At 33.9% G+C, this 26,803-nt stretch overlaps 2 protein-coding genes across 2 annotated transcripts in view; one reads left to right on the top strand and one right to left on the bottom strand.

Annotated features, from left to right (window-relative positions):
• LOC150093165 (trypsin-1-like) overlaps positions 1–16,137 on the bottom strand; it is a 379,787-nt gene extending 363,650 nt beyond the window's left edge. Inside the window, exons 1-2 of the mRNA XM_090413723.1 lie at positions 16,082–16,137; positions 13,051–13,227 (exon numbers count right to left, since the gene is read on the bottom strand). The gene's annotated coding sequence lies outside the window, so the exon portion shown is untranslated. The remainder of the gene's footprint in view (positions 1–13,050; positions 13,228–16,081) is intronic.
• Positions 3,356–26,803, top strand: part of LOC150093164 (trypsin-2-like) — a 39,264-nt gene continuing 15,816 nt past the window's right edge. Inside the window, exons 1-3 of the mRNA XM_090414166.1 lie at positions 3,356–3,422; positions 3,591–3,667; positions 24,745–24,851. Of these exons, the coding sequence (XP_090270292.1) occupies positions 3,356–3,422; positions 3,591–3,667; positions 24,745–24,851 (251 nt within the window). The remainder of the gene's footprint in view (positions 3,423–3,590; positions 3,668–24,744; positions 24,852–26,803) is intronic.

Here is a 26,803-nt window from a genome sequence, read left to right as displayed (position 1 = left end):
TGTATTACCCAAATTCAGATCTCTCAAGAGTTACCAAGAAAAGCAGCAGTGCAAAATTGGAATAAGTTCTTCACCAGTGACAATATAAGTGACGTCCCACGTTCCAGCAGAAAAGGACGCACTACATAACCTGTGCCGTGATATTGGAATATCAGTATTACGCACTGAATCAGTCCTCTTATATTCTGGGAATAGCCAATGAAGGCTGATTCAGCATCATTACAAGAAATTGCAAACAGTTTAGTTATGAACATATTGTATGTAGGCAGAATTACCTATCGTTAATTGTGCTCGGTAAAAGGAGGAGACTAAAACATTTACTATCGTTGTTGAAAAATTGAAATGATATTTTTTTAATCTCAAATCGCTCACAAATAACTTCACGGCGAATATCTCCCAGTTAGTAAAATATTAATTTTTAATTTAAACTTGCATTTGGAATTAAAAAAACAGATCGTTATCTGATAAACAATCTGCGCCACTGCAAAGCAGCCTGTTTCTTTTGGAGGTAGAGTAGCTAAAAAGCAATGTTACTCGATTTCCCTCTTGAAATGAATTCTGTACTGCAAAGCATACAATTTATGGCTTATCAGAGTTTGAACTTGTCACAATAAATGCCGCATCCCGTTATGCCACGATTAATTCTTTACATGATTCAGCACTAAGCAACACAACATTTGCTCATCCCGACACGATAACAATCCTTCAATCGCTAAAACACAAACAAATCTTTTACTTTTCATATATAAAGAGATTATCTAACAGACTTCAGCTGCTTAATCACTCATGATACATTTAGCCAATGAAAATTTTAATGGTAACCTATATTATATTACAATCACTATAATTAAGCAAAAAATATTATACAAGTGTGCATCCGAACTATGAAAATAAAATATATAAAATAATAAAAAAATACTCGCCGTGTGGAGTCCTATTTAAAGTTGAACAAAACAATAATTCATAATTTGAAAATATATATTCTTTTCAGAAGCCTACTTTCGTTTAAATTCTACATTGTTTTAAACACACACACACACACACACACACACACACACACACACACACACACACACACACACACACACACACACACACACACACACACACACACACACACACACACACACACACACACACACACACACACACACACACACACACACACACAGGTACGTATTGAAGCAAACTATTTCCTGTTGAAATAGCGTGTGCTTTCATGGTGCTAGGCGAATGAACGAAAACAGACTATTATAAGTTCGATTTTACTCGGTGACTACAGTAACTTTCTCTAGGCCTTTGTTCAGCTAGGTTCCCGAGTTAGTCAATTTCTGGCACGGACAAGTAGTTTTTTGTTTTTGACTATTAGCATATCGGATTTTTAACCCTGCATGTCAAAATACACATAATAATACGACTTGTATGGTTTAAGGCCGGAAACAATTGTCTACTGTATACGCTGTCTCTCTCTCTCTCTCTCTCTCTTGAAAAGCTTTGGTTCATTGATAGCTTCGCCTCGCTATATCAGTGGAGTCTTCAAGATGGAAACTGGCTGCCTTGCCTGTCTTCAAAAAAAGTCATAAATATAACGTTTTATATATAGATTCCGAATTTCAGAATCTTCAATAAAAACAGAGAAATTCTTACAATCACCTTATTTAATTATATATCTATTCATTCACACTATTTATAAATTTTTGAACACTTTACTTGTTTTCTATTGAAGCAAACTAGTTCTTGTTGAAATAGCGTGTGCTTCCATGGCGCTAGGCGACTGAACGAAAACAGACCATTATAAGTTTGAGAGAGTATATGTACACAATGTATATTGTGTACATATACATATATATGGTTCGTTTTTCTGATCTATAAATATCTATTCAGCATTCAAGTTTGTCGCCAATTACTGAATTCTAACTATTGTAGTTCCATACTTTACCACGCTGCATATCATTCATTTCATGATGTCTCCAATACCTCCTTCCTTCCAATTCGCCATGTTTTTTAAAATTCTGGAAAGTTACTAGTTTCTGTTTAATATCATACTGTCATTTATTCTTGGTATTGCGACTATCATTTGGTATAAACTAACTTTATTATTTTGATGATTTATTAACCTATAAAAGATTAATTGGTTAACCAACAAAATTAATTTATCCACCATCAGTCGGTCAGTTAAAGTCAACCTGGTTAATAAATCAAGCAGGTTGACTTTTATAATTTAATTGTTAATTAAGAAATTAGTGAAATGCATTTTGAATATCTGCACGTCTCCCCCCCCCCCCCCCCACACACACACTCTGTCTCTCAAACTTTCTCTATCTCAAATTATTTCTTTAGACCACTTGACACAGCAGCTATCGGAAATTTGTACAAGTGCAAGTGTTATGTTATGTTATGAAAATGACTAACCGGTTTGGAAATATTAAAAGAAGGCGATTACCGGACTCAGACAACTGATCAAAGAGATATCTGAACTAAGACGTCTTTCTCCTGAGGCATAAGAAAAAATTCAGAAAAAAAAAAAACTTCCAAAGTAATGGGGCCGTTGCACCTGTACGATTCCAGAAATCCACATAGAATTTGAGTAGACTTTTTTTTGTAAAGAGAGGGAAAAAAATCAGATCGTCATTGTAAAGCTACTGATATTCACATTTTTTTTTTTTTTGCCAAATACATTACTGAGTATATATAATGTTCATCTGAGACTTCTTAAATTAGAATTTTCCTTCTGATGATATTATTTTCCAGTATTTTGCGTGATTAGTCAAAAATATTAAAAGCATTTTGGAGGTTGACTATTTAAATCGCTGGATCTCATATATATAACGATGTTTTAAATTTGTGTTAATAAATTTCGATTCCTTCTTCATAAGGAAGGCACTAAATGTAGTAAAGATATTTCAGATAATTGATGCATTTTATAGATGGTTTTTTTGCTTATTGAGCAAGAAATCTAATGTAATTACATGTTTTTTTTCTTTGAAAATCCATAAAAGTGATCATATTCATGAATCACTTTCTACCTAGATTTAATCTCAAATAAATTTCCTGCCTGTGCACAGATTTCATTGTCGCAGCATAAAATAAGAGCAAAATATCATATGGAAGTCAATAATCTCTAAATGATCTGAAGGTTATTTTTAAAATTGCATGTTTTAACGACTTTCGTTATTTCTATTCATCTGACATCTTCACGCATGCGTCTTACTGCAAAGATGGTAATGATTCCAAAGAAGAGTTGGATGACAAGAATCGCTCGCGTAATCCGGTTTCGGAAGGCGGGGTCAGTTATAAACGTCTGCTGGGAGAACTCTGCTCATTTGATAAGATTTTCTTGAGGAAGAATTGGATAATGATCTGCTCTTGTTTCCTATCTTGCATTTCGCTAATCGTACTGTTTACAGTGATATACTCTCAACGTAAGGATTATATGTTTGTATTGTCTCGTAAAAGTGTGAAATAACGTGTATCATTTAATTTTAAATTATGAATATTCAGAGGTAAAAGTAATGAATTTCTCATATGTCTACCTACTTTAGTTTAAATATTATTTAGATAAGTAGTTCGTTATTATTTTTTTTACTCAGAATGTGGACATAAATCTTCGATTAGATTCAAGATAGTTGGAGGTAATGAATCCGCACCAGGAGCATGGCCTTGGCAGGTAACTATTTATTTAATTTTTAATTCTAATGAAGTGTTTCTCAAATATTGTGAAGTTAATGCAAGAAGTTCAAGAAAGGTCACCCTAATATATTTAAGAGAAATTCTGCTTATATCTTATTTTTAACAAGGAAAATTATTTTCCCATCATAACTAGCTGCCTTGCTTTCATTTTTTTTTTATCCTGAAACTTATATAGGAGATATTACGCACGTTTCGGGATAGAGGAAATGTTGTATTAAAATATCATGAAATCTATGGTGGATTTTAAGCTTTTTGATTCGAATGATAGGTATTTATTTGCATTCTGAAAATATTCTTATGAATACGAAGTAAAGTACCTAAAAACTATAAAGACTTGCATTATTTTATGGTTTTTATACACGAATTCTATTCAGAAAATATCGGAACTGAATATATATCTCAATGTCGATCTCACTTGTTGCACATGTCTGTACAGGTTTAGGCAAGTTTAACGGTAAGCTTCGCCATGTATAGTGCTGTTTTAGATTGTGGGAATTCCCAACGTATTTGGAAATTTTGTCCTATATTTGTCACTATTTCTCGAATTACATTCGGCATATATAACAGTGGAAATAAAATGAGTTGCAAATAATAAATAATAAAACATGTTTTAATCCATTTGTTTAAAAGCATATTGATGATCGATTGATGAAGAGCATATTAATCATTTAAGTACTGTTGCACTAGCTCGCTCGCTCACACACACACACACACACACACACACACACACACACACACACACACACACACACACACACACATCACATAGGTATTTTGTCTGCATTTCAATGTGGAAAATCCACACACACGCACACCACCTAAGTATTTTGTCTGCATTTCAATGTGGAAAATTTCATCATCATTCAAATCAATAATTTCTAAAAAAAAAGTTTGTTTGTTTCTCATTCATTTCATGTTAGTTAAACGCGGTCGTGCCCTTCGATTCCTTACTTTATGCTTTCGTTATCTTTAGTTTGAAGACTGGATTACACCTTGTATTTGTAACTATTCTGCTAAGAAAATTTGCCTACATGAGTATACCCTTCACACGGCACAGTCCGTATGCATCAATATTCATACTAAATATTGTAATTGCTCTTTGAATATTATTGCACAATACAACTGTCTTAATAATTAATTCGAATTAATAAAACAATTAATGTTTATGAGGATCGAATGTTTATAATGAGCTACCGGTAAGGCAGGGGTGGACTCGCCCTACGGACTACCGGAAACTTCCCAGTAGGCTGACGCCGACATGAGAATGGGCCTAAATATCTGCCATGGTCTTTTTTTTTTTCTTGAAATCATTCGAGTGGTATCATTTTTATTCATCGAATACGATCGCCGATAAAAATGCTTCTGAAACGCGCGCGGCAAATGCAGCAAAATAACGTGTCGTGTAATGTCGACATTACACGACAGTGCAACAAACGTGCTTGGATCCTCTCTCCAATCAATAGGCTGCTCTGACAACACCTTTCTGGCAATTCGTATAGTAAAGTATGTAAGTTCGGTTCGCTTAAACCTTGGTATTATCCAGGTCTACCTACTCACTGATGAGACCTCAATAAAGGTCGAAACCGGTATCGGTAGTCACCTTCACTCATAATGTAAAACAGTAATACATCTCCTAGGAGCTGCGTTTTACATTATGAGAAAATATTAAGGTCAGTGATCGAAACTTGCTCCACCTTTGCTCCGAGTTGCCCTAGTGTTGTGCTACCAGGTGTTGACTTACGCTTGAACTCGCCGGAAGTTCTTCGGCATGAAACTCTTAGATTTCGATCTTCGAGTTTCTTATTCGGCTTTGAAATAATAAAGGATTTATTATCCCCTTAACTCAATAGGCTGTTCATTGGGATCCCGTCATGGATATTTGCGATTATCTTTAAGTAGGAAATGAATTTCATCGCCCGGTGTGATAATCGCTACGAGGCGAGGCCAGAAGCACTTGAAAAAGTTCCGTGTTTGGTCACTAGAGTGGAGTTTACAGATTATGTAAATATTAATACAAAAAAAGATAAAATTAATAAAATTAGAAAAAATAAATAAATATTTTCATTAAAACAAAATATGTAATAAAAATAATATTGGAGTGTTCACAAGTGATGATTAATTTGCAAGAAAATTGATGATAGGAGATCAGTAACAATGCAAACATAATTGTGCAATACTATCATCGTAAGTATCCTATATATGTATATCCCTTTAAGGTACATATCCGGAAATTGATTGACGATGATAATAAAAAGAAATTTTTTTAAAAATAAAAATGTAATAAAAATCCCCTAGCCCTGTATAGGTTTATAATCTTTCGTGCGTTGGGAGTCACATAAAAAATGCATAATATCATGTTAATATCGTGAGAAAAGACTTCATAAAAGAAGTAATAAGGATGGTATTAATGAAAGCAATTTTTAAAAAAATAAATATTTTATAATTTATTGTGGGCAGTTCCTACGTTATTTTGTTTGCCAGTTCACCGTTGTCACAAGGCCAACTGCGACCACCGGATAATAAGTTAAAATATCTCTCACTGTGTAGCGTGTCTGCTGTAGTGAATCAACAAAGTGGGAAAAAAATCTTTTGTAGCAATGTTTGAGCTGCCTTAGTAACTATGAATTCATGCATGTGTGTTACATTGCATTTTTAAAGTTGGCAAAACAAGTAATAAACTTGCGATTTAATGAAAACGCATGTAGGAAAATGTTGATATGGGGCATACATACAATTTGCTGGGCGGCTTTGTCGATTTAGAAAACGAACACCTAAATTGAAAGTGATTTTTTGTGCATTTTCCAGTAAGGATTTTATTTTTTGCACAAAGATATTAACTTGGATACACTTTTGAGCAGGCCTCGTATATACCCCATTTTGAAGACAGAAAGAATTAAAAGTTATCACTTACTACTTGGATTAATATTATTCATGTTAATATGTTAATGTTAATATTATTCATCCAGTAAGCAGGAAATTTGCGCTAAGGAACTAAAGTTTCTGAAAGTGATATCATTATATACTGAACGAATTAAAAAATACGAAAAGAGGACATTTTTCTCGGGAAGTTTAATGTTCTAAACACTACCTGATTTTTTTTTTTTTTTAAACTCGTCTCGGAAGCAAAGAATCTTTATAAAGGCTTTTCAAATGAAGGTTAGCTCTGGTGTCATATGAAGATAGAAAAGATAGAAAGTTGTAACTCCTTAAAACTCCAGATATTCATCCTTTAAACAAGCAATCCCAACAGGGTAATAGAAGCTATTCACTGGATCGTAGCCTTAGCTGCTTCTTTTGTAATTTCAACTAATCCAAACCAACTCAGAAAACTTTTCTACCACAGATCATGAATGCTATTGACTTAACGTTGTAAAATATGTTATGGTAAAATTATAGTAATGAAACCAGCATTGATTTTATCATCGCTATTCCTTTAAGTTTGCACACAGGCACACCCACCATACCATGCGGTTTTCGAAAAAACCAAATCGGTTGGTTAATTCTTATTCCCATAATATGCCATACCTGTTAATCGCGTGCATTCTATGGACAGTGTTTGTTTATCATGCAAGAAAAAAAAAAACAGCGTTTTCTTCCTTTCATACCGGCTAACTCTTCTTCTAGTGAAAAGTTCTTATAAATATTTGCGTCCTAGAAGAGATTCGAAACCAATTCTTCCGAGCACAAGGGTACTATCCTACTGACTTAGCTACGGTGACTCATAGTTAAAAACACATCGAATTTTAATATTTATGATGACTATGCCCGACAACGATTCAAACATAAACAATTTAACTCTAATTTCTAACAGAAATAGATCTGTTTTTAATAAATAAATTAGTAGTCCAGGCACTCACTATAGAGATGGATGAAACGATTACCGAGTCAAGAAATTCCAAAGATGATTGATGAATGATTTGTTGCTATTTTTTATTTCGTCAAGAAAGTTATCAGCTAATGAGAAAGCGTGATACATGCTGTTAAAACAATATAAAAAGAAAAATCAAAAACAATTCTATTATGGCCTATTTAATTTCGCCTCACCCTTTCAAGGCTTCACGTATACACTGGCCTTCGCAGAAACACAACGCGTAAACCTACTATCTGTACACGTTGTGACAAAGGTCTCGGTCAAGTTTAAAGATATCTATTTGACATTCAGTGAGCATCTATAGAACCGACTACCAGTGGAGGAAAGAAATTTTTAATAGTCTTGACATCTGTGCGTAAATTTTGGCATGTAGAAAATTTGTGTGCTTGCTTTTTAGGCAAGTTTTAGTAAGCGAAAGAGTGCTTGCTGAAGTGTTCAACGTGCTTTCAAGGTGCAAATAATCTAAAATTGCTTAAATAGATTTACTGTAGAAGTGAATGAATGTATGCAACAATTTAAGATCGGATTTAAAAAAATAACTGTAATTACGCATTCACATGGTTATGAAAAGAATAAATTTAGATACATGCCACAGCTACTTTTATTTCTATTTGCTTTAGCATTTTGCCTCTGTGTTCCAAGTCGAAAAAAAAAAGTTATTTTGTAATTTTTGTATAAACTTATTTTTTATATGACGTGCAAACAATCGTTTTGCTGAGTTCTAGCAGTGTCAGTTAATTATGAGAAACTAGTGTCAGTCTGAGGATTTTTCAATCTTCTAAATAAATGAATTTAAATAAATACTCAAGTGCTTCGTCATCCACTAACAGACAAGCCGCAAGGATAATAATCAAAGCAGAAAGAAACATGGCAGAAAAATAAACTTACAAAAAATAGGCAGCAATAAATGTGATTAAAACATTCGACTGAAATGGGTGGGCAAAAAAACAGGAAGAAGAAAGGCGGTAGATTGTGTAGTGTGGTGTAAATGGTAAATCGTATGTATGGAGGGGCCTCCCACAATGAGTCCGGAAACTCCATGGAGGTGTCATGTAATAATAATATTGATCAACCATGCTTTTATAATAACGAAATCTATCTGTTTGTTTTACACCTACGCGTAGATTTTTTACTGTACCAAGCATGCTTTCGAAACTAGATCAGGCGAAATAAGATGATTAACCCTTATTTCTGTAGTCTGTATAATGTGCGTGTTCTTCTGAAGGGTTTGCCTTTTTGCAGGGGAAAAAAAAAAAAAAAAACACCTCAGTAGAGATCGGTTATCACCCTCGACTGAAAAAATCTGGTACAGGTTAATAGCATCCTAGACGGGATTCAAACTCAGGTCTTTCATCAAAAGTCATTACCGGAAACCAGCTGAGCTCAGTTTTAGAGCTTAGAATTTAAAAATATAACACGTTTTCAGCATTTGAGACTTCTCTGTAACAAGTACCAAAACACACGTTGATTAAATATTTTTCGATGATAAAAATATAAACATAATTAATTTTCAAAATATTTCGTAAAATGAATGTAAAGAATCAAAATTCAAGAACTTTAACATTTTTTTTTTATATTTATGCTAAGTTAGAAAGTAAAATATACATTGTTTAAGTTAAGGGATATTACATCCCATATCGTTTCTTAGCCGAATAAGAAACTCAAAAAGTTTCATGCCGAATATAGTAGAAACTATATAAAGTTCGGCGATTCCAAGCGTAAGCAAATACCTGGATACTGCAGCAACTAACCCTTAAGGTAGCGCAAGCTGAGGCAACTCATGTCAAAGGTGGAGCAAGCTCCGATCACTATTCTTGATATTTACCCATAATGTGAACTTAGCTCCTAGGAGCTGTATTTCTGTTCTACATTATGAGAGAAGGTCACTACCCAGACCGGTTTCAACCTTTATTGAGGTCTCATCAGTGAGTAGGTAGACCTAGTTAATACCCAGTTTGTAGCGAACAGAACTTACAACCCTTCTATGAGTATTGCCGAGAGGTGTCCTAATAAATTATTAGATATATGAAGAGCCAAAGGCTTCAATTCGGCGACATATGACTTGTTTAAGTTAAGGGATATGTCGCCAAAATGAAGTTGTACCTCAGTGAGTAGCTAGACCCTAAATATACTGCAATGCAATACTTGTCAACTTTACCTATATAAGTTGATACAAGGTGTTTTTTATTTTGAAAGAATCTCTGGAGGAGATAAAGATGTAAATCAATTTTTTACCTTGGGAATAATGTATATTAGGGTTACCAAGTAATTTTATACACTTGGTTATTTTACTCCTAATCGCAAGTAAGCAAACAGTTAAGTTTGCGCCTGAACGTAGTTCAAGTCTAAAGGTGGTGCAACACCAGGGCAACTCATTGTAAATGATCCTCCAGAGGTTCTTTCAAAATAGAAAACACCTTGTATCAGCTTATATAGGTAAAGTTGATCACTATTCTTGGTATTTAGGGTCTAGCTACTCACTGAGGAGACCTCAAAAAAGGTTGAAACCGGTCTGGGTAGTGACCCCTCCCATAATGTATTGCAGTATACATCCCTTAGTGAGATGTGCTTTACGTTATGAAAAATACTAAAAATAGTGATCAGAACTTTACCCACCTTTACAATGAGTTGCCCTGGTGTTGCACCACCTTTAGACTTGAACGTACGTTCAAGTCTAAAGGTAAAAAACTGATTTACATCTATATCTCCTCCAGAGATTCTTTCAAAATAAAAAACACCTTGTATCAACTTATGTATCAACTTATATAGGTAAAGTTGATAAGACTCCGTATTACTATAACCTTGGTATTTAGGGTCTAGCTACTCACTGAGGAGACCTCAAAAAAGGTTGAAACTGGTCTGGGTAGTGACCCCTCCCATAATGTATTGCAGTATACATCTCTTAGTGAGATGTGCTTTACATTATGCAAAATACTAAGAATAGTGATCAGAGCTGTACCCACCTTTACAATGAGTTTCCCTGGTGTTGCACCACCTTTAGACTTGAACTACGTTCAGGCGCAAACTTAACTGTTTGCTTACTTGGGATTAGGAGTAAAATAACCAAGTGTATAAAATTATTGGTAACCCTTGACACATATTCAATATTACAGGAAGATCAGACAAGTGAACTACAAAACCGTACTAACAATTTACTACAGAATACAAGTGAACTTCCTCGCAATGTATGTCTTTCTCTACGCTCCCTACATTCATTTATACCACGTATTTATGGAGTCCCAAAGATATAGAAAGAAAACATTCCTCTTCGCCCAATTGTGGAAGGTATTGACTTTCCAAACTACAAGCTGTCAAAACATCTTGCAAAATACCTCAAGTCTTTCTCTAATAAGTCTTGATCGTTCATCAACAACACTATAGACTTTGTATCACATATAAAATATATATCCATCAACAAGAATGATATTATAGCCAGTTTAGATATTATTTCATTATTTACAAATGTACCAACTGAAGAAGTATTAATTTTGCTAAAGGATAAATTATCCAAAAAATGTTTTCTTTATTAAAGCATTGCGTTCAATCTGGCTACTTTCGATATCAAGACACCATCTATAAACAGAACCAGGGCTTGGCGATGGGGAACCCTTTATACCCTATTCTGGCGAATATTTACTTTGAGAACTTCGAAACAAGAGCTATATCGTCCTTTTCGTTTAAACCAGAAGTTTGGAAGCGTTATGTAGATGGAGTCACGGCAAAAACTCTCTCATGGATATTTTCTTCATCATCTCAATAACCAACATCCAAATATAAAATTCACAGCCGAACTAGAACATGCAAACTCCCTACCATTCCTGAATATAAAACTCTCACGCTGCTCTAGAAAATTTAGAATCTCTATGTACAGAAAACCAACACATACTAAAATATATCTTCACAGTCTTTCTCATCATTTTCCACCACAAAAACTCGGAACTATTTCCACCTTGGGACACAGAGCACGCTTTCTTTTAAACGATCCAGATAAACTTCAAAAAGAAATTAATCATCTCTCACTTGTCTTTGAACAAAATGGATATTATAAAAAACCATTAAGAAATTTCTTATAGATCCTCCTAGGCACCGCAATACAGAAACTACCAATTTTAAAGGTAGCATCTCAATCCCGTAAATCAGTTCGGTCTCCCAAAAATTGGCTAAAGTCCTTAAGAAGTACAACATCAGGACGTTATTCACTACATTTCCAAAAATCCGATCTCTTATAAGCCATCCTAAGCCTAAGCATCACAATCTGAAATATCCTGGCGTATATAAACTATGGTGTGACTGTAATGTTCCTTATTATGGTCAAACTAATAAGTCTATTGAACTTCGTATGGAGGAACATAAAAGAGACATCTCCTATAAAAGATCACCAGTGCTTTATCCAGCCATATTCTCTTCTCTAACAATCCTCATGATGATTTTCAAGGTCACTCAATTTCCTGGGATAGATCTGAAAACATTTTCCACTGCCATGATGAATTTGAAAGAAAGATAGTGGAATCCAGGGAGATCGTCCTTAATCCTGAACATTTAAACAACAATTTAAGCTATAATATCCCTGATAGCCATACTGCTGTTATTCAGTACTGGCGTTCTCGAGTCTGCTACCACGCATACAACAAACAATGGCACGTAAAATAGAACAACTTGAATATTAATACAACGTTTTTTATTTCAATTATGTACTGCAATTTATCTGTGCTTCTCAGTTTTTTAGAATCTTCAGGGTTTTTTTTATTTATTATTGTTTCCTCTTCCTAAAAAGATACCTGATGAAGGCTATAAAAAGCCGAAACTAGTTGTTTTTTTATCATTAAAGCTTGTAATTAATTCTCGTTTTTTTAGTCATTAAAAAAAAAAATATATATATATATAAGTTTAGCAAACCATCTAGATTGTAGTGCAGCTTTCTCTGTATATATGTGTATGCTCCAGATGATGACCTCGATATGAAGGTCGAAATGTCGAGTGTTCATTTTAGTTTATATTAAACTTTAGTTTTGCTCTAACACGGTAGTTGTCTCCATAATTTTCCATAATGTATTCTGATAACCGTTTAAGCATAAAAGGAAAGATATATCATCTCATCTGTCACTTAATTTGGTTAGGTTCAATGGTCTGTTATGACTAATATTATATATGTAGCAGATAGTATTCAGCTGGATGCATATACGGAGAGGTGTAAAATGAGAACATCATTATTAATTCGTGATAAGTATCTCATCACATGATCTATTTCTCTGATCATGTGATGAGATACTTATCACTAATTATAAAATGTTTGTATTAAATTCTTTTTTTTTTCGTTTCATCATTTCGTTATAATTAAACACATCTTGTTTAGAAAAAAACAATAGGTGTACTTTAAGAGGAATATATGTAACTAGCAAACTTATGAGTTAAAATATATCCGCTATTTGTTAAAATTCACTATGAAAACCAAAGATTTAATGACGTAAAATAATCAAATAATTAATTACCAAGATCCTATAAGATTAATTTCTGTAAAGAATGTCACTAGATGATCTTGTGCACACTTAGTGAACATGCTTTCAAAACTCGTTCGAAGCGAATTGATTTACAATGAACTCCACTAGTAATCTTGGATCTGTTTTGACTGCTGCATTTACAAGATGTGCCCGCTTAGTCAATCAGTTCTGTCAATAGATGAAATTTTATCAATAAAATTCAAGATAAATTTAGCAGAGGAAGAAATATTGTTATCCATAAAACTGAAAAAAAACTTATATACCAAATTTAGATCTTCTAAGCAACAATATCTGTAATAATATTAAAGCCGAACTACTTTTATACTCCAGTTAGTAAACTCCTTCTCACACTATGGTTTTATGCGACTATTTTAAACATCCATACTTATTTTAGTTTAATAGTTTAGTAATAATTGGCGTATTTGATATACATTCAAATTATCTATTTTCAGGTTATAACTATAAATATTTCGATAGTTCACTTCGAATATTATTTAATCAAATATTATTTAAATAATGAAAGATTTAAATAAGGAGTAAAATATACAGCACAGCTACTAAAAAAAAACCATCCTTGAACTATACGGTTTCTCTCACTTTATATAGTTTTAGTAAAGATTTTAAAATATAATTTTAATGACTTCCTAGTACAAAGTGAGTGGATAGCATTTCTATTCTTCATTCAATTAGCTATGGGTTCAAATCCTATGGTGGTATTAATGTTTGTGAATGCCTTAGTGTGGAAGAAACTGATTTTCATTGTTCTGGGTGAGACTACCATCTAGGGTGAGAATACCTACTTACTGGAAACCTGTGAAGTAGCTTGAAAAAGCATGATTGATCTCCAGAACAGGGATTATTGTCTAACTCTTAGCCAACACACGGTACTAATATATTATATATAGGTTCGCAATATTTCCTAGGTAGATTAACATAAAAATTATAACAATCATTTCAACACGATTTAAACATTTATAAATGAAGAAATATGAGAAATGTCGTGTATTAATAAGCACCATTATGGCTGAATTCTTACACACACACACACACACACACACACACACACACACACACACACACACACACACACACACACACACACACACACACACACACACACAATATACAATGCAATCATATAATAACATAATCGATACCGAATCGTTCATTAATTAACCTTTTTGTGTGTATGTGTGTGTGGAGGGAATTAAACATTATGTTGCTGTAGGCCAATCATATTATAATATCATGACCCAATGGGAAATGGACTCTACAAATCCGAAAAATTGCATTACGTAATTCATGCACGAGACCCACCACGAATATTTCAACTGAATCGAATATTTATTGCTTACAGTAATCTGGAAAAGAAATAAATTTAGCTATTAAGAGACTAAATTTGGAAGCATCGGAAGTGTTTTAATATCTTTTTCCAGTTATAATAATCACAAACAAATATAGCCCATCTTAATGATACACTCGTTTGACATAAGGTGTGCAACGGCACAATATTTCGCTCAATTACGTTTCTGGTGCTGATTATTGTAAGTTTGCTTATTTAGCATCACTAAAGTCGATTGAAGTGTGCTCTTTACATTCACTGTCATGAAGCAATTTGCTGGACTTTTTTAAGTTGTTTATGAGGAGATGTGCAAATGTTTTAAGCTGCTTCCCCATTTTTATCGATTAATTCTTCTCGGAAACGTTTTGCAACGTGCCCTAATTTTTTTTTTTTAATTTTATTTGCAATACTCTCCAACTCAGTTTAATCCGAACTGGATTGAATAGGTTAGAAAGTATTCTAATGGCATGAAGTTGTTAATGAATTATTATTATTTAATAGTTTTGTTTAAAATAGTTTTAAGCAATCTGTAGCTTCAAATTTCACTGCAGCATATGGATGTTGATAAAATCTCTTCGTTACTTTGGAAATGTATTAGATAACGAGAGAGGGGGAAAGAGGGGGGGCTTGGTGATAGACCCAATGCCCCCTTTGGCGATAGACTATTATCCATTCTGTGTTCTTTGTGGATCAAAGTTCCCTTTTCCCATACACAGCACTAATGTGCTATAGCTTTTGCATCCTCTGGTGCGGTGGTTTGATACAAACAACAACAACAACAACAAAAATGTAATCTGTGATCCACCCACAATATGAGTTAATTGTATCGGTTTGTGATCTTTTGTGTTCAGGATTGTAAAAAATAACTGATCGAAATATTTCTTTTTTACAACCCTGCACACAAAACGATCACAAGTTTACCTACCAATATCAATTATTCTCTAGGAATTCCTTTCATGAAATTTAATTTTAGTTTAGAAAATAATTTATTAATTTAAAATTGCTCACATAAAGCATTCATGTGCTATGGATTTTTCACATTAGTGTCTTATATAAAATAATTGATATTGTTCGGTAAATGTACATGAATCATTATAATTTGACGTCCCTTCTTAATTAAAATTCTAGTAATGCAATAATCTGTTCTATGATTTTTTCAGTCTGGATGAAACAGATATTATTACTTCCAGTGATGGATCTTTTGATTCCATCGACATCTCGTATTTTTAAAAAAATAATAATATTGGTAACATGGAGGGAGGATCGTTTTGATTGGCTTACCGAAATCATATGAAATTGAAGGTGTATGTATTGTTTACCGAAATATTTGCTTTTTCGACTCGTCATTCAAAAACACCGTTCTCCGTTTATTAGTTAAATGAACCAAGAACAGTGTATAGCATAGAATTCAATGTGTTAAAAAAAATTCAAAATATAAACAGGAGTAGCAGGCGATATTTCTAATTGAACACTGTATGTAGATCGCTCATTAATTAACTAAATTTAGCCAGAATATTACTTTTTTTTCCTACTTTTTTTTTCTTTCATGATATAATATGATATGCGCGGTTTCAAAATATACTTCAAAATATGTTATTTAAGTCCAAAGATATCTGATTTGTAATAATAATATGTTATTTTTAATATAAGATTTATCATAGCATCTTAAATTACACATACCTGAGCTATTTTTGAAAGTGCTTGACATACTGCGGCAGTAGCAGACGACGAACAAGTTTCTAATCCAAATCCCCTATCGGCACTCAGTATCAACTGTGTATGTCATATATTTTTAATTGCTCTGGTAAGACAAACCAATAAAATAATATAATATTTTTTATTCATAAATACTTTCATACTGAAGAAATATACAAAGTTATACTATCAAATATACAGTTAATCAGTTAAAATAATTCAAATAATTAGAATTAGACTGATTATTCTAAGTTAAACCATTTAAAATAATTAGTATATTATAAAACAACTAACAATTTTTTTTTCGAATAAACAAGTATAATATAGTAGTGTTTAATACTGATTAAGAAATACACCACAAAATATTGACGATGGGCGCGAAAGGAGTAATCATAATGGGAGACATGAATTATTCAAATATTGATTGAGTAGCAGTAAAATCTCATGAGAAGATTGAAACTGCATTTATTGAGCTCTTGCAGGACAACTTCCTCATGCAGCATGTGACAGAAGTCAAAAATTGTTAGATTTGATTATAGTGTCAGAGGGTGTTTCATTTAAAGATGTAACTATTCTGCCTCCGGTTGGTGACAGTGATCATGCAGTATACTTGGGAAGTGATGAAGTTTATGAATGTTCCATTCAAAAAAGGTTACGTGATAAACTACAAAGCAGTAAATTATAACCAAATGAAGTGTATACTGAGTTCAGCGGAATGGTATCGGTTGCTAGATGGGGAGAATATCGACAGTCATGGGAACATTTAAACAATATTTAAATGATGCGATATCAGAATGAGTCACAAGAGTTGGCAGAATAAATAGAGTAGGAGTCAAATGGATGTGTAATCTTATTAAGCAAGAGGTTCGTAAGAAATGGATGATGTGGAAGGAATACCGTCTGCATAAGGATGATGTCTGTTATGGTTATGAAAATTATAGGAGTATGAAAAGAAACTGGCTCTGCAAGCTAAAGACAACCCACAAGAATTCTATCGATATGCTGCTGCAAGTAAACGAAAGAATGAATATGAAAGAATAACTCTTCTGCATACAGATGGTGTGAGGGTGACAGATGCAGAAAAAGTTTTCAACTAATGAGTGACCATTTTGCTAATAGCTATCAACATTGTGTGTGCAACATTGAGTTCTGCTATCTCTTCTGAAGAAACTCAGCTGTATGAAGAGGTATTACAGCTGTTGCACAAACTGAATAAGTGTTCAGCAATAGGGACTGATAAAATATCAGCACGTGTGCTAAAATAGTGTTCAGCTGAACTGATCATTCCTTTGACCAGGATGTTTAATATGAGTCTCAGAACAGGGAAGATTCCGCAGGAATGTATGGTAATTCCATTGTGCAAGGGTGGTGCAAAGACCGATGTATCCAACTATCGGCCAATTAGTATCGCAGGAGTGGTGGTGAATATTTTGAAAAAATTGGTTAGCCATTGGTTATGGTCCGCATTCAGAAATGGGTTGACAGTGAATCTCTACTTTGCAATGCACAACATGGGTTTACTAAGGGAAGATCATGTGTTTGGCAACTTGCCCACATTCTATAACAATGTTACCATTGAACTAGACAAGGGGAATGGATACACCATGATACTTTTAGATTATGCTAAAGCTTTTGACAGAATACGCCATGATAGACTGTTGCATAAATTGTAGAAAATTGGTTTGGGTTATACAATATTAGCATGGATAAGAGGATGGCTAACTGACAGATATCAAAAAGTGGTATACGGGGGATGTCAGTCTGCAAGATTTAAGGTAACTAGTGGTGTAACACAAGGATCAGTCCTCGGTCCACTGTTATTCAATGTGTACATTAATGATATTGGGAAGGATTTGACAGGCGACATACAGTTATTTGCTGGTGATGCAAAGATAGGTAGGGTAATCAGGAATGCTGCATTAGCAGCATTCCTGATTACCCTATCTATCTTTGCAGCACCAGCAAATGGTGGTGCAAAGTGGATGTCAGTTCAATGTCAGTAAATGTAAAGTCACTTCAGCATGATTATATATCCAACGTCGTATTATGTTGGTGGGACTAGGCTAAAGAAACTGATGAGGCTAGGGATCCTGGAGTGTCAGTAGATAGCAAGTTGAAGTTCAGGCCACGTAGCAAAGATTGCAAATAGAACTCAAAAGATAATTGCAATGCTGAAATGAACATTCGGATGTAAAGATGAGGATGTCATTTTGCCTCTTTAAATTTCTTGATAACGCCTCATTTGGACTATTGGGCGTAGGTCTTGTTTCCTGATTTCCATTGTGATTCTGATAGAGTGAAGAAAGAGTTCAAAGGAGGGTATTAAAAATGAAATCAGGATTGTGGAATACTGATTATGAAGACAGATTGAGAATTTGTAGACTGCAGACACCAGCAAACAGGAGAAAGAGGGAGTGATATGATTGAGACTTACAAACTTCTGAAAGGTTTATACAGGATTTCAGTTGATGGAATTTTTTATTTTATAAAGGAAAGGAGAAGAGGGCATCCTTCGAAGCTGAGAATGAATTCCGCTAAGAAGGGAGTGAGGGTTAGAATTTTCTGTCATAGGTGTACGTGATTGGTATCGATTGCCACTGGATGTTGTGAGTGAAAGCAGTGTGAATGAATTCTAGAATAAGTATGATAGCTGGTGCGTGTAATATGTGGCCTCCCTCGATGAGTCCCTGACTCCCTGGAAGTCTCCCTTAATAATAATAATAATAATAATAATAATAATAATAATAATAATAATAATAATAATAATAATAATAATAATAATAATAATAATTTGAACTCATTCCTGAAGAGAAGTGTGTTGTGTACGCGATTATAACGTTGTTTTGTTATATGCATAAACAAACTGTTTTGGTTTCTGCTTGGTTGACCGATTGGATAGAATAACTTGTTTACTAACCAACAAGCTTACTAATTGGTTCGAATGCCACTGTAGACGTGGATATTTATGAATATACTCAGGTGGTAGATGATTTTCATCACCCAATGTGAAACTCCACTCTGTTTCTTAGAGGCATGAAGTGAATTGAAAAAGTTTCATAATTTGTCTCCAAGTCTAATTCGAATATCTAATTCTTACTGCACCCAGTGCACTCTAGGTTTAAAACTTTTCGTGCATAGAAATCGCATAAAATAAAGCATAGGTATTCTTAGTGATTATGTAACAAATATTGTATAACACTCAAAGCTCCTTAGCACAGTCTTCAGAATGAAAATTTCTGTAGGTTAGATAAACTAAGCTCGAATCTTTGCAAATGGGAAGAATCTTTACCTGATTTTTCTACTGAAGAGAATTAGCTGATCTTAAAGAAATATGGATCGGTTTTCCGTCCCCTGCTAAACAAAGCTGCAGAGAAAACACGTATCACTATGTAATAGAATTCATTATGCTATGCTGACAGGAAAAAAATATTTAGTTATTTTACTTATCCAGGATACTAAACCAAAACAGAACAGTGGTACCAAAAGCTTGAACAACTTTCTGTCAAAAAATGACAATATTCTGATTTTAAATAAATAAATAACTCACTAACGCCTTTTATTCCTCGAAGGGAGTAGGATATCATTGCAACCCTTACTAGCTTTTTGAAAAACGGATGCAGCAGCGAATCTACACTGTTGGCCGTCACAGATAGCCCCACCAAAGATAGCAATGATTTCATTGGCATTCGGGAAGAAAGTACGACGGACATCTTCCACCATCTCGTGGCCCCCTTTTAACTATATATTGATGCAACAGTCTTCCATGTTGTTCTGTCAAAAGCTTTAGCAAAATCCAAAAGTATCATGCTGTATCCATTCCTCTTGTCTAGGTTAATGGTAACATTATTTTAGAAAGTGAGCAATATATAACTACTCCAAACAATTTCTTGAGTTGGGAAGTTAAAATCCGTTGTTCCGGAGTAAAATCCTACTTGCCTGCACCAAAGATCGACTAAGTCTGGAAATGGCCGAAGAAAGGTCTACAAGATGTTCTTCAAATTGGTGATTAGAATTGAACTTTATTATTATTATTATTATTATTATTATTATTATTATTATTATTATTATTATTATTATTATTATTATGTGATCTAGTTAGCCTATGTAGTTCAGGGGAAGTGGTGTTTACACTCCTCAGCGCTAAACTGGCCGAAGAAAGAGCGTTGCGAGTTCGATTCTAGTCGCCGACTAGAGGAACCAAGCATTTTTTCGAGTAAGTCGATTTTTGGCATGGACAAAGGGCCAGCTATCTCTGATTGGCTACCAGTTGAGATTGAACTGCCCACTCAGTCTCCAAAAAGTTAGATAGTACTAAAACGGCCTCGCCTACTCCCTATACGGGAATAAAAGGCATTAGCTGATTTTTTTTTTTTTTTTGTGACACCCACAAGGAGTCCAAGGACTCATCGTGGGAGGGCATTCTACTTTGCTACATACATCTCACCATCTCTGTTACTGAATTTTCAACTACAAACAACGACACTACTGCCATCTACCGTCCACTACCATCACCAACAACATTATTTTCGTATCTGTAAATTGTGTGTGTTCTCATGGCCGATTTGCCTGTAACGGACTTTCTTCTGGCGATCCCCCCCCCCCCCTGCCGCTATGGAAGCAAACCTCATTTCTACAGGGCTGTAGAAACAACTTATTGATTTTAAAACGGTGGCGTTTTCAACTTGCAAATAATTTCAAATTTCTACTATTTCGTCATAATAAGTGTAATAAATCATAAACATGCACTCACTGAAATATGCACCTACTTGCTGGCATTTGTTGCCGGCAAGTAAGTGCATCGTTGGTCGAGTGGGTTGAGTATCCCCTCTTTAACAAATAGGCCGTGGGTTCGAATCTCGCCGTGGACGTGTATGTTGTGTGATTATCTTTGGGTGGGAAATGAATTTCATCTGCGAAATCACCGCTCTGCTTATTGGAGGCCTGAAATGGCTTATAAAGTTCCATATTTGACTTCTAGGGTAGGTTTTCTGGATTATGTACAAATATTAAAAAATTTAAATATATATATATATATATATATATATATATATATATATATACTGTATATATTTGTGTGTGTAATAAAAATTTAAAAAAATCCTTAGCCCATCCACGATACTAATTTACTCTAGGATTACAGAAAACTAGGAGATACATAAAAAATATGCAGTATACATATATACAGTGGTGAGCTATAAGGGCCTCGCAGGAGCCCCTTGTTAAATTTTTCTCAAATTTTATAGCCCCTTGTTCTTCTTGTTTACTTTTTTATTTTTAACCCCAAAAAAAAATTTTTTTTGAAACATAAGCGACAAACTCATACGGTAACCTAACAAAAATTAGTCTATTCGGCAGTGTGATTATTTGGAATTATTGTTTCAACTCCTCTATAACGAATGCGCCAAATTTGAAAATAAAAATTAGCACATGCCCTATTTTTATCCTGCTCCTTTTTTTTTTTTTTTTTTTTGTTCGACGATGCCAGTTAAAATTTCCATAGCTCACCACTGCACACACACACACACACACACACACACACACACACATATATATATATATATATATATATACAGGCCCGGCTGGTGGCGTGTACGAAGTGTGCAATATACACAGGCGCCGCAGAAGAAAAGGCGCTTAAAAGATGTCAAAAAATATGAGATAAGAGTTTAAACGAACAACGAATGGTACATATAATTATGAATGTACGTTGTCTTCCGTTCGGGCCCTTTCAGATCGGAAAGATCTGAAGTGAAGAACTGAAATTGTATCCTGGACCCGATTATATCACTGTAATTTTTGATTAAAATTTATTGAAAATATACCTAAAATAGTTCTTTATTTTTTGATATATCATAAATGAACTTATGATTAATCGTTGAGTTCCGTGTAAAAAAAAAATGTATAAGCAGGACTAATCCGTAGGTAACATTATACTGTAAAGCGGTTTCATTTGTTTTTCACACTTTATTCAAAAAAAAGTTTTTTGGAAAAGCGCCGAAAATTAATCGCACACACAAGAAAAATACTAGGCGCCGGCGATTGCGTGCGTGCGTGTGTGTGTGTGTGTGTGTGTGTGTGTGTGTGTGTGTGTGTGTGTGTGTGTGTGTGTGTGTGTGTGTGTGTGTGTGTGTGTTACGGTTAAAGTAATAAATCCGGTTATTATTAACAATTACCGGTTATTATTAATAATTAACAATTAAAGTGAATAATTTACGAGAATTAATCACTTTAACCGGTTAAAGTGAATAATTCCTAGAGAAGTCTGGTAAATGTAGTAAAAACATGTTTATAGGTTTTCATTCTCAATACAAATTTCAACATCTTAGGTTAAGTTAAGTTAGGTTAACTTATAATTAAAAAAGTAAGGAAAGTACATCTTTTGCACTCAATGAAATCAGAAACCAGAAATCATTATAAACGTAAAACTAACCTGGATGTCGCATGTCGAACCAGAGTGTACTCGTAATTTGTGGTGGGCAGATGAATGGGGATGAAAGATAAACGTTGTTGTGGGCCGAGCTTAATGATTGCGGGCAGATAAATGGGGATAACAAATAAAAGTTGTTGTGGGCAGATAAATGGGAATAATAGATAGATGTCGTTGCTGTACTTCTTTCCTCGTCAATGGAGAAAGACACTGATCAGTTCCGCTCTGATTTATATATTATTCCCATTTATCTGCCCGCAATCATTAAGCTCGGCCCACAACAACGTTTATCTTTCATCCCCATTAATCTAACCCCACTAATTTAGGTTAGGCTAGGTTAGTTTATAATGATTTCTGGTTTCTGATTTCATTGCGTGCAAAAGATGTACTTTCCTTACTTTTTTCATTATAAACTAACCTAACCTAACCTAACCTAAGCTGTTATCATTTCTATTAAGAATGAAAACCTATAAACATGTTTTTATTACATTTATTAGACTCCTCTAGGAATTATTCACTTTAACTGGTTAAAGTGATTCATGTGGGAAAATTATCGAAAAGTAGAACAAAATGAAAAAAAAGAACAAGTTTCATAAGAGAGTTACAACCACATCATCTCAATTAGTTCCTTATTCCATGGAGGTGTTATAATATTATTATCGACTCGGAGTTCCGAGGAGGATTCAAGAAAAAAAAATGGCCAAAGTTCGTGATATTTTGAAGTTTTCTAGACTTGAGAGATCTTAACAGGACGTAAGAGAAAGAATATAATTTAACTATGGATTCGCTGAGTAAAAAGTCTAAATAAATAAATAAATAAAATCGGTTACCTGTCAGCAATAATAGAGTCATGAAGTTTAGTACAATGATTTTCATTGATGTAATTACTCTTCATTATTTTTCATTTAAAATCCCTTTTAAATAGAACTTTAAAAATAAACAAATTTCTTTATTTAAATTATAATTTATTTTAAATAAAATATTTTAATTTAAAATTCAGAAGTGCTATGTTTGCATTTTCAACAAATAAATATGCAATCTACAACCCTAAAAATATTATTACTGTTGTTATTATTATTATTATTATTATTATTAGTAGTAGTAGTAGTAGTAGTAGTAGTAGTAGCATTTGCATATTCAATTAACAGAATTTACAGTCAAAGAGAAATGAGGAAATTGACTGACAAGTGAGTCCAATTTGGGCCTTTTCCAAAGGCCTATAGGGAACATATCGACTACATATCGTCGTAAAATGTGAGATGTCCCTGAAAGTGTCGTTTTCTGAAGTTCAAATAGGATTATATCTTGAGGCTCAACTTTCCAGATATTTCATAAATGCTCTTCATATTTCTCCTAGAGCTCCCATGACAATTGGAACTGTTATTGCTTTCTTTTTTTCCAAAGTCGTTGAATTTCAATCCTGCAGATCGATATATTTAGTCAGTTTTTCATGCACTTTTTCTTCTACTCTACTATCGCCTGGTATTGCTCCATCAAGAATCCGAACACCTTGTTGTTCGACTACCGTGATATCCAACATATCATGTTCAAGGTATCTGTCTGTTTGTGTGTAGTAAACAGAGTTGCAGATAATGAACATCTCCGTCTAGCTCCTTAGTTGATTTCATTTAGCGATGATCATTTAGAGTTTAATCTTATCTATATTTCATTATCTTCGTATACGTATAATAACTGTTAGAATAATAGTTGGTATTTGTCTTTCTTGGAAACTGTTAAATGCAATGTTTCTTTTTTACTTAGCAAATGGATTTCTATAAATGAATTTGTGCAATGTGTATTTCTAGGTTGTATAATGTTTTATTATTAATTTTAGACAAAACAAACCGAATCTGTACATGAATGTGATTTGTGTGTGTGTTTAATGGAGTTTAAAGGAAATACGTTGAGAAACAATAATGAGATTTCAGTCGTAATTTCTACGCTAATCCAAGTCAAGGATGACAAAACCTTTCTATGCTTCCAGAATAGAATCTTCTAAGTATTTCAAGTTTTTTTACTGTATATTTTTAACAGGAATTCGGAATGTTATCTTGTCGAGTTTCCATCTTTTGTTTGTTTGTCTCTTTCAAACTAATTTCTAAATCCTCCATTAGGATATTTCATCATTTCCATGATTTATCTGCAAGATGTTTATTTTACAATGATTATAAAAATAATATGTTGATCATTATTTAGTTTTTTCTTATTGTAATTTTCATAGGTTAGCGTTCACCTAACGCATCCCCAATTTGGGAAAATTGGTCACTGGTGTGGCGGTGTGCTAATCGACAAACAATGGATAATGACAGCAGCGCACTGTGTGATCAAGTAAGTGGTTTTTATGTTGGTTGACGATATTGCAACTGTTATATCAAATTAGATCCCTTAAAGTTCTCTACAAAATGAATAAGTTCATTGCAACATTTTGTTGCGATGAACGGCTTCGAATATAAATATAACAACATTCATATATATAATTTTATGCACATTCTTCATAGTTGGATAATTTTATGTGCATGCACCAGTGTATTTACATATTATACATAAATAAACTTAAATACATAATAATTTTTATGCAGGAGTTCCCTGAGACCGGAAAATTATTTCAAGGGTTTCTCCTGGGTAAGAAGATTGAGAAAAACTACCTTAGATATTCAGTCCAATCCTATTAAAATGAAGTTGAAGTTCTAGATGGCTTCCTCCTTACAGGTCTCCACATATTGTTCAAATGATTTGGGCGAAATATAGCTCTGCTTCTTACGTTAAGTTACCCTGAGAATTTGAGAATTTAGTCCAATTCGAACTAAAATAAAGAGAACTTATTTCTTCAACAGATGCCTGTACGCGATTTGCAGATTTCGATCCATTTAGGAATATTGTTTTTTTTACGCCAAAAGAAAAAATCTGGAGGAGGGATGTAAACGAGAAAGAAGAAAAAAGACATGAAAGTGTGTGGACGCCACAAAATATTATTCAACTAAGTCCGACCAGCTGTTCGTTCACTATTTCATCTAGTTCATTAAAAATTAAGTGAACACGTCAGGAAAAAGAATCAGTCAGGTAGTGAGAGAGCAGAATGTCAACTGCAAGTTAGAAGTGCTATGAGACTGAATTATTTTTATTTATAAAACGTAAATAATGAAAATAAATCCTCAAATACTGTTAATTATTCAAATGGTGTAGGCAGAACACTTTAGTAGTTATAACTTTTGGAAATCGGCAGGAAACTGGTCTTTATCCTTAGTTGTCACCGGTAGTTGAGTTTGTTTTATGGCTACCGACGATTTGGGTACTTCGGGTTTGGGGGGGGGGGCAACTGCTTGTATCTCATATTCCTAACTTCTGACCGATATCTTATTTTTGGCAGTACAGTAACGATATGAACCGCCTGTGGCAAGTTTATAACTTGCGCCCCCCCTAACTCAACGCAAGTGTCTAACTTGCGTTCCCCTAACCCAAAAATGACAAAATTTTGAAAAATTTAAATGCGACAAGTTAAATTTTACTAAATGCAATATGTTAAATACTTACTATTAACCCCATCAAAATGAGTTGCAGAATTTGTGTGTCTAAAGTGGCGTATTGCCGAAATTTAAAAATACAATATAAAATAGCGGACTTTTATATTTATATTTATTATTATTTTTTTTTCGTTTGGCGCCCAAAACCTAGTTGCGCCCGTGGCGGGAGCCTCTTTCGCCACGCCCTCGTTACGGCACTTATTGTAAGAAATGTTGTTAGTTTTAGAGTATATTTTTCTGAAATGCGAGATTAATCCCAAAATTCCGTTTAAAAATCGGATTTTCCGAGAGAGAGAGAGAGAGAAAGAAATTGTAAAAAACGTTCATCTACTCAGAATCGCACCTATAATAGTCATTCTTCTGATGGTTTAATGATATGAACAAGGAACTATTACCACAAGGATACACAAACACCTCTTTAATTATTTGAGAATGTAATTTTCCGGCGAAATTTCAATATCATAACATCGGCAACGTCAATACCACTAATAAAAATGTCAGCAAAGTAATAGCTTCTAAATTACACCCTACCTCCTTCTCTCTCGGTATTTAATAATATTTTTATGCGATCGGGTATGGAAGAATGGACCCTATTTATGCATAAGTCACTCAGCAGTAACCTTATAATGGCCACTTTTTTTCGTATATGAATCACGCCCACGAAAGGGTGTAAACTCATCGTACACCCACGATACATTTAGTATCGTGGGTGAAGTAAGGTTATCCGGGATCCTGTTCTCGAAACCAAACATGACATTG

Source organism: Typopeltis vanoorti, chromosome 24, assembly GCF_054136105.1.
Source record: "Typopeltis vanoorti isolate ZY-2024b chromosome 24, IOZ_Tvanoo_1.0, whole genome shotgun sequence".
NCBI lineage: Eukaryota > Metazoa > Arthropoda > Arachnida > Uropygi > Thelyphonidae > Typopeltis > Typopeltis vanoorti.
The sequence above is the reverse complement of the archived record's forward strand: the minus strand, read 5'-3'. Positions and strand labels throughout refer to the sequence as shown.